Raw genomic sequence first — 9,612 nt, forward strand, 5'->3', positions numbered from 1 at the left:
ATTTCCAGTATCGGTGCGCTGATGAACTTTTCGCCCATCTATAACCACATACTCTTTACTAGCGAACAAAGAAGGTCCCGTGTCGACCTGTCATATTTTTTCTCTTTTTTTTGTACAACAATACGAATCAAACACGTTTTCACAGCAAAGTATATTTTTCACCTTTTCTAACGCGGATTACAATTCCCTGCGATTATATTTCTCTGCATTGGCCAGGGAATGGCCAACATACGTCGCGCTCGGAGAGGCCAGCCAAGAGGCGGTATGGTTAAGAAGATTGTTCTGTGACATGGGCGAAACATTTGACGGTCCGACATGCATCTTGGAGGACAATCAAGGATGCATTTAGTTTGTACTATCGGATCGAATTAGTCGTCGCTCTAAGCACATTTTTTTTTTACTCTGTATGCCTGAAGGGCACTGGGTACTGAAATGCCACTGCGACATTCTTGCTGATTGTCTTTTGTGGCGGGCCCCGATTGCTGTGCACAGGTTACGGATTGCTCGTACTCATTGATGGAGTAGAACTATTTTGTCGGGAAAGTTCCCGTAGAGTTTCAATGCATTCCCAAACAAGTTTGGAAGCGCATTTGACGGACTTAAGTGCTAGTAGTGCTGCTTGACTGTCCGAGAATATACCGATTTTCGCATGTCTGTAGTTGCGTTGCAAACATATTTTTGCGCAGATATATATGGCATATACCTCTGCTTGAAGAACGGTGGGCCATTTTCCCAGGGAAAACGTTTCCCTGATACCGGGTCCGTATATACCAGATCCCGTAAGGGATCCCATTTTCGAGCCGTCCGTATAAAAACTGACGATGCCAGGTGGAAGATTAGGCCCTCCATTGTTCCACATAGAGCGGTTTGTTTCAATCACTCTATATGGAATATCCATGTTGGTCCTAACGTCCATCCAGTCGGAGACTGTGGTTAATAGCGGAGTTAGTTTGAACTCCCTATGTATGCGAAGGTGGCCGATTTGGTCCCCTTCAAGTATAGTTTTCCTCCTTTGCAACCTTAGAGCGCCAAGCTCTGCTTCCTTTTTCACATGAAGATGTAGAGGTAGTAGGCAAAGCATAGCTTCCATGGCTGCAGTTGTTCGCATAACCGAAAGACATGCAAGTCTTTGAACTTTTTTGAGTTTGGCTTGCGCAGTCACTTCGTTCACCTTAGGCCACCCCACTAGGGCAGCATAGGTGATTCTTGGTCGGGCAATGGTCTTGTAAGACCAGAGTGCCAAGTCTGGTTTCAGTACCCAGGTCTTACCGAACAGAGTTCTGCAGGCCCAGATCGCTGAGATCGCTTTCTTAGCGGCATGATCCAGTTGTGCAGACCAGTTCAGTTTCTTGTCCAGAATAATTCCGAGGTATTTGACTTCATTGCTGAAGCCCAGTCTAACTCCATTCAGTATTGGAGGAGTGATGGAGATCGTCCTTCGTCTGCCGAATGGAATTAGGACTGTTTTTAAGGGGTTTATGTTTAGACCCTCCTGTAAACACCATGACATGGTGGTATTCAGAGCCGTTTGCATTCGGCTCGACAGAGTTGCGTCATCTTTACCTCTGACGATGAGGACGATGTCATCGGCGTATCCAATGACCTCGTAACCAAGCTGTGAAAGCTTGTTGAGAAGTGCGTCGACAACTAGTGACCATAACAAGGGCGAGAGAACTCCTCCTTGCGGGCATCCCTTGATCACTGACATTGTTACAGACGAATCTCCCAAGGTTGCTGTGATCACTCTGCTAGAGAGCATTGCGTGTATCCAGCTCCTTGAAGTGTGGTGTTATCGAAGGCCCCTTCAATATCAAGAAAGGCACATAGCGCCGTCTCCTGATAACTCAGGGACTTTTCAATCAACGTCATTAAGCTGTGAAGAGCAGTTTCTGTTGACTTGCCGCATTGATAGGCATGTTGGTTCCTGTTCAGCGGGGAGTCTTTAAGAAACTCATCACGGATATATTTATCCATTATTTTCTCCATCAGCTTGAGAAGTGATGAAGTCAGACTTATGGGCCTGAAAGTTTTAGGTAGGGTTTTGTCCTTTCTTCCATCTTTGGGGATAAACACTACCTTCACCTTCAGCCAGTTATCCGGAATATGGCCCAGGACAAAGCTGGTTTTGAAGAGGTTGATGAGTTCGTACATGATAACTGCGGCCGATTTTTGTAGAAAGATGGGTAGTATGCCGTCTCGACCTGGAGACTTCATAGGGTCGAATGAGCTTAGAGCCCAGCCTATTGAAGCTTCCGTGAACAGTCGACGGGCCAGCAGGATGGACTCCCGAGACGCCATATGTCTCGAATTGTCCTGTCGCGACCCATCACTATTCAGTTCTTCAGGTCTCTGTCGATCCAGGAAAGTGGGTGTTCATAAGAACCTCCAGCGTTTCCTTGGTAGTGACAGTGAGGCATCCATCCTCTTTCCTCACTTGTCCTAAACCGTTAGTATGGTCTTTGGACATCGCCTTTTGGAGCCGCGTAGCTTCCGGCAGAGTTTGGATTCTTTCACAGAAACTAACTCTGGATTTCTGTTTAGCCTTGCGTAGCTCGGCGTTGTACTTAGTGAGGGACGCCCTGTAGTCGTCCCAGTTAGACGTGACTTTCGCCCTGTTGAACAACCGCCTAGTTTCCCGACGAAGGTCACTAAGTTGATCATTCTACCAGGGTACGTCACGGCATACTGAGCGCTGTGTTAGTGGACAGTTAGCGTCGAAAGCATCCATGATTCTGTTTTGTAGATCATTTGCTGCCGAATTCAGGTCAACTGAATTTCGAATGTTGCTGTAACTGAAAGTTCGTGAATCGATCAGGTGTTCCTTAAAGGATTCCCAATCTGTATTCCTAGGATTTCTGAACAGCTCTCTTTTCAGAGGGTTAGCCTCTATATTAACATCGGAGACATGCCAATTTTTAATCCTTTCAGAAATAGAGGCGCTACACAGAGTGAGATCAAGGACCTCCTGCCTGATAGCGTTGATAAAAGTGGGGTTATTCCCTACATTACATACATTGACATCGTTAGAAGTAAGGTATTCAAGTAGGTACTCACCCCTGGTGTTGGTGCTCTAAGCACATAGAGACGAAAGAAAGGTATGTTCGAGAGCTGGTCGACAAGGGAGTAATGCGGCTTGAGTATTGTCCCACCGATCAGATGGCGGCTGACCTTCTAACCAAGCCGCTTGGAACCACGAAACTTAAAAAGCTGTCTGAACTCCTAGGACTGTTATCAACGAAGGGTAACGACGAGGAGGAGTGTTAGAAAATACTCCATATGCCGTCATCATTTATGCGCCCTTCGTATTGCGTGGCTCACTCCGGTCTACCTCTACAAAAAACCAACACTGTTTGTTTCAAAAATTGGCTGATGCAATCCTTTAACACATTTTGTCATTCTTCATTACATGTGCAATTAAACTACATCGAACTAACACGTTGCTCACTAAAACCGCGTTTTTTATTTGTTGTACAATGTCCGATTTGCCCAACAGATGTATGCTATGCCAAGGTATCTCTGTTTCCGGTTTGCCTGACCAACAATAATTGCATGATGACTTGGTCTCTGCAGCCTTGCGTGCTTTTCCGGCAGCCTTTCTGTTCTTCGGTTATCACCTGGTTGGCGTCGCAAAGGTCCTGTATTTTTCTTGTAATTACCGACGAGAGCACTTTGTACAAGCTTGACAAACAGGTAATTGGCTTGTACTTGGCTGGGTCAGCTGTATTACGGTCCTTGGGTAGAAGATAAGTTACCCCTTTAGTGATTAATTCTGGGAGCTCCTGGGGATCTCTCAGCACCCTGTTGAAGCAATCCGCTATGCTAAGCAATCGCCCATGGACTGTGGAGAACTTTTTATACTAGAAATTGTGCACAAAATCAGGTCCAGGTGCTGCCCAATTTCTGGTATACCATGTAGCCTCGCGAATATCCTGGGCGGAAACTGCCACAGCGGGCATGCGTTCAAATCCACCACTTTACTCCTCTTCTTATACCAACCACATCCCGTCGTTATTGTGTTGAGCGGGGTTCTCCCATAAATTGGCCCAAAACTGTGTTACTTCGCCAATCTCAGGGAGTCCTTCGCTGTAGTCCGGATTTCTGTTCTGAATGTGGTTGTAAAACTCTCGTTCGTTAGTCCTGAACATCCGATTTTGTTCTTTCCGCTTCGAAAATTCACTTTAACGACGCATCCGCTTGGCAAGAGCACTTAACCGCTGTACGTGGGTGTCGAGGATATCTGTGAGGTTGGGTTTACTGATATCACAAAGCTCTGCGGGTTTAACAATTTCAGAGCCTTCCTGATCGGTTTTCCTTGGTGTATTGCGTTAACCGACCAATTTTTGCCCGTAGTAATGCAACTCGGGATTTCAATCGTCGCATCCATGCAGGCTTTTGTTTGTTGGGTCGAGTGCGACTTTCGTCGTTACCTTGATGGGTGCGCGATCCTAGCGTTCTCACGACGGCTACAGCTACAGAATACGGGCGATCGCATGGGTCTTCTTCTAGTAAACCGTGTCTCCATTGCTGCCGTAGGCTAGCGTTTTGACGTAAGCGCCAGAAGCAAAAAATCGCTCGAGGAGGAATTTCTTCCAAATCATTCGCAAATTGACAGAAGCGCTTTTATTAGCATTCTAATCTGATAAAATTGGAGTAAATATGTTAAAAAATGTATCCCCTTGTGCTTACACGTTTATTTTCATAAATGCATTGAGTTTCAACATCAACGTCACTTTTCCTGCAAAATAACAAAACCATTTCAACGTTTTGCACGAAAAGTGACGTAGGTGTGTCTGAATAGTCAAGTTTGCCATGCGTACTGGTCGATAGTCAGCAGTAAAATGCATAATCAAAACATGTGAATCGACCTCACGACTGCTGCGCAATGCTATACAAAATGCGGGCAAGAAGGTGGCGCAAAAAATGCATCGCAGCACTCCACAAGCATGGTACGGTTTCTTATCCATACCTCAACGTCACTGCTATGCAAAATGGCGCTAACGTCACTTCTTATTTTTGATATTTCCCAGCTATTTTTCAATATTTTTTAAAACGGCAACAAGCATCTTAAAGTAGGCAACCCATACTATAGTAATACGTAAAAAACGAAAATTGAAAATTTGGCGCTTAAGTCAAAATCCCAGCCCACGGCAGATTGTGGGTGAACTTTTTGATCGGAAGCCTAACCGGTTGGTGAGGACTTGGACTAAGGTACTTATGGCGGTAGCACTTCGCTTGTCAGGACTGGTATTCGGGTATTGTGGTATTTCTAGGAAACTCAACAGGGCCCACTGTTAGGCCACGCCACATCCATAGACCATCCCCGCTGCTTGTCCGGGGTTGCTTATTCAAGTATTCGCAACTAACCATTATATCTAATGGCCGTGCCGTGATCCGCAACCTTCGACCCGCTCGGTAGCTAGCAGCTAAGCTAAAGACATGAACACTGTGGAAACAACCATTATAGAGTTATGAGGTTTTGTCGCACCAACGGACCAATTTGCCTCACCGTGCGGCACATTTGCATTTTTGAATAAAATATACCATCCGACACCTCTACCTTCAGGATTTTTCATCAGGAGTGTTCCTAGAGACATATTTTTACTGCTTTAATGTCGTCTAACGACGACTCAAACCACTGGTCATATAAGACGTATTAGAGAGTTTATCCAGAAAATCGTTGGACTTTTAGTGCGGATTTTCCAAACATCTTTCAAAATTTAAAGATTTTATTTCTAGACTCAATCCTTAACTCGGCAGTTCGCGTCGTCTGCTGCCGAAAAGCTCCACAAGCAAGAATCCCACGTACAGCAACCCGATCGCCACGAATGCAAATCCGTACACCGTGAACTGACCGCGGACGTCTAGCGCGAGCCAGCCATCGCTGTCCACCACAGCGATTGTCACCAGAGTTTGCGAGACCAGTCCAACCAGCGTGTTGATGCCGAAAATCAACGCAAAACTGTCGTCACAGATGTGCTTCGCAATCTCCGAACTCACCAACGTGATCGCGAAAGAATGCAGAATCCCGAATATGGTGTAGCCGATGTAGGACACCAGCAGACTGGAGGTTACAGTTGCCACTAGCAGACCGGCACCTTCCAGCGCGGCAATCACCGCTAGCCCGAACAAAGTTGGTTTCACCGTCAGCCAAGTCGGTGGAACAAATCCCGCGAGCAGCGCTACTAAAGATCCCGCCAGGGTAAGAATCGCTTCCACTGCGCCGTTCCACAGGACCGTGTCCGGACCACCGATGGTGGTCCACAAGGCCTGCACGTAAGCGGTGATTTGATAGTAAAAACAAACCGCTAAAGAATACCACAGACTGTATCGAAGAACAGTGAAGCTAGTGTATGCCGATTTAGAGTGGGACCACAGCAGAGTCCTCGCCCGGTTGCATGTAGAACTGATGGTTGTCTTCCCGCCATTCTGCAACGCTCCAAACTCCTCATCGGGGGGCAACTCTTCCCGGTGGAAGTACATACTTTTTGGCACCGCAGGTAACAAAAAGGCCCATACGGTAGTAGCGATTTGGGCTGAAACGACACTTCCATCAAAGCAACCATCGATGGTACATCTAATTGTCAAATTCAACTTACCTGCCAGCGAGAGATAATGCAACCCTAGATAATCCATCAAACCATAGTAAATAACAGTCTGGGATGTTGTCGCCGCCAGAAACCGTCCGGCCTGCGTTGCCGATCGAATGTGCGAGGTGACCTTCTGGTAGTACTTCCGATCCACCTTGGCATAAATGTACGTCCAATAGGCAATGTCGGCCGCCATGTACGTCCCGTAGAACACCTCTAGCACTTGCAGGGCCCTCAGCGAACTGGTCCATACGAACAGCGACCATACGACCGTCCCGGCCAATCCACCAACGATAATCAACGGCTTGTAGCGAAAGTAATCCGTTATCAGAAACACCACAACCAACTGCGCCACGTACGAGTACGTGCCGATGGGAAACACATCCTGGACGACTTGTTCGACGGTAACATTGTGCCACGGGCCGGTAAGAAACTGAAACACGAACGGCTCACTCGGACGAAACTCCTTCAGGAAGCCGAAAATGCACAGAACGAGCGAAATCCACTTCCAACGTTTCGTTCGGGATGGCATTTGTTTGCACTAGTTTCTATCGCACTATCACACTACACTCAGAGTCACGCACAGCCGCGGGTTGATTATTGCTAGAAGCCGGAGAGATAAGCTGAAGTTCTATTTAAGAGGATGAACACGTGCTTCGTTCCGAGCGTTACTCTCGCACTCAGCAGTGAGCATCGTGACACGGAGAAAAGAAGAACGATCAGATAACGAACGATCGACGGCGTTCGGTTCGGTTGATTTCTTTCGGTGTGCGTTTTTTTTTCTTGCTTTTTCGTGAAAGCGAATGAGGGAAAAGGCGGTAAAATAATGTAAAAATAGAAGCCGATTTTCGGCCACCCGCCCACAACCGATTGAGACGAATTGATCGCAGAGTTTTTTCTCGGAACGTGGAACAGTTTTGGTAGTTTTCGTGGTTCGATTTAGGTTTACGCTTAATGTCGTGTCTAGTTATCGTGTTAGCCATGTTTATATTCCGTACCTGCCATGGTAACGCTTGTCGTTGTTTATTCACTTAATTCTATTGAACGTTGTCTTAAAAGAGCTATTGTCAGATGCATGAAAACACGCTAAAACAGTGTTGAAACCTGTCAAATAACGTAAAACAATATGTAAAACAAAATCACGAAAACTTCACGCCTAAAAAGTGGCCTTTTGATTTTGAAGTGTCAAAAATGTCATAGATTGAAATGGCAAAATTGTTGAAATAATATCAAAAATTGACAAAATGACAAAAATTTCACACCTAAAATGTGGCGCCTGATTTTGAAGTATCAAAAATGTCATATATTAGAAAGGTTGAAAACTATATCAAAGATGACAACAAATATCCGAAAAATATACAATGAGTTTTAACAATGTTGTAAATAACATGTAAAAAAGTTTTTAAATTGTGTTAAAATGTTGTTGAAAAAGTATGAAAAAGTATTAAAAAACATTAGGAGGTTATGTATGAGATGCGACCGCAAGGATAACGTAAAATTACGACAACGTAACTTGTGTCAACGTACGGTCATACCTCGATATAACGTAATTTTTTTTAGATATTCTAAAATAAAAGTAAAACATTTGTTTTTGGTTCAATGTTCCGAATAAATGTTTTAAACAAGTCAACGAAAATTGCCTCGAAGAGGCATGGTTTATAAGGTTTATATACCTACTACTAGGTAATAGAAAATAAGTTTTTGTGCACCCTTGAGTAACCATCAATAATTTTGCATCAATAAAAATATTTTTTTTTGTGCTTCAATATAACGTAACGAAAAAAAAAGTTGCCTTATATCGAGGTGAACTTGCTAATCAATTTGATGATCTGAAGCAGTAAATTTAAGTAGCTATTCTCTTTCTACTTGCTTGTTTTCAAATGATTGGTAGCCCTGAATTTTCATCTAATTTCTCTCTGTTTTCTTTTCTATTTTTCGTTTTTTCTTTTCTTTTGTCTGTGTACTTCTTTCGGGAGAAATTCCCCTTTTTTACTACCTCGTTAGTGTTACTTTTTTCGCTTCTACTTTTTTATTTCACAATGTTTCTTCTCCTAATTTAATATGTTTATTCTTCTGTTTTGTGTGATTCTTTTCTTCCTTCTATGTCTTTTTTCTTTCTTTCTCTCCCTCTATTTTTTCTTTTTGTCTTGATCTTCTTCAGCTAATACCGCACTGTTGATTTTAAATTGTGCTGTCTATATATTTTCCATACTTTTTGTTTTCTTTCTCCCATTTTCTTTCTCTTCCTTTATTACTCATGTCTTTTACTTTATTCCTCCTGCTGTGTTTTCCTTTTTCCATTTTTATTTTCCTATTATTTCTTATATAATTTTACCTAAATTTGACTGTTTATTCCATTTCGCGTTATTTTCCTTCTATACTTTCAGTTTTTACATTTTTTTCTTTTTTGATCCGTTTTTCTATTTAATATTTTTTGTTTATCCCCTTGCTCTTTTTCTATTTTAAATTTTCAGTTTTCGATTTGTTTATATTACAGGTCGGATCCGATTATCCGTAATCTTAGACTAGATTATTCGCAATTTTATTATTTTGGTGTTCATTTTTTACTTTTATTCCGAAATTTTACCTTTACCATTCTTTCTGGCATATTTGTTACCATTTATGTCACTTCCGGCATGTTTGGGACATGTTAGAATTAAGTGAAAGTAATCAGTATTCAATTTTTTCTGCTTCTCAAGATTCTCCTCTTTTCACCTTAGAAATAATTCCTGGTTATGCCACAAGTACAAGAAAAATTAAAAGATATATATTTTATGTTCGTTGTTCGCAAATTTGAATATTTTTATATCATTCGATTATCCAGATGACTCAATTATCCTGAATGAAACTATATTTGTTTTCTATTCTTCTGTTTCTTTTATATTTTTCTATTTGCTTTTCTTTTTTTCTTTGACTTTTTCAAATGCTGTGTCTCATTCACTTTTGATCTTTCCAATTCTATTTCACATTTTGCCTTTCTTCTCCTACTGTTTAGTTTTGCATTTACTTTTTTTTGCTCCTTGTC

General features: G+C 42.9%; 1 protein-coding gene across 1 annotated transcript; it reads right to left on the bottom strand.

The window, feature by feature from the left end:
* Positions 1-5,708: 5,708 nt before the first annotated feature.
* LOC129717484 (thiamine transporter 1-like) lies at positions 5,709-8,641 on the bottom strand. Its single transcript, XM_055667401.1, has 2 exons — positions 6,597-8,641; positions 5,709-6,533 (listed from the first exon to the last, which is right to left on the bottom strand). The coding sequence occupies exons 1-2, from the start codon at positions 7,117-7,119 to the stop codon at positions 5,746-5,748; spliced, it is 1,311 nt and encodes a 436-aa protein (XP_055523376.1). The 5' UTR covers positions 7,120-8,641; the 3' UTR covers positions 5,709-5,745.
* Positions 8,642-9,612: the final 971 nt, after the last annotated feature.

Source organism: Wyeomyia smithii, chromosome 1 (genome assembly GCF_029784165.1).
Source record: "Wyeomyia smithii strain HCP4-BCI-WySm-NY-G18 chromosome 1, ASM2978416v1, whole genome shotgun sequence".
Lineage (NCBI taxonomy): Eukaryota > Metazoa > Arthropoda > Insecta > Diptera > Culicidae > Wyeomyia > Wyeomyia smithii.

What these genes read in the sequence shown, in the direction of transcription:
- LOC129717484 (XM_055667401.1), bottom strand. Translation starts at nt 7,119, where the DNA reads ATGCCATCCCGAACGAAACGTTGGAAGTGGATTTCGCTCGTTCTGTGC. An exon ending in GCATTATCTCTCGCTGGCAG is followed by an intron (nt 6,534 to 6,596) that starts GTAAGTTGAATT and finishes GTGTCGTTTCAG; the next exon opens with CCCAAATCGCTACTACCGTA.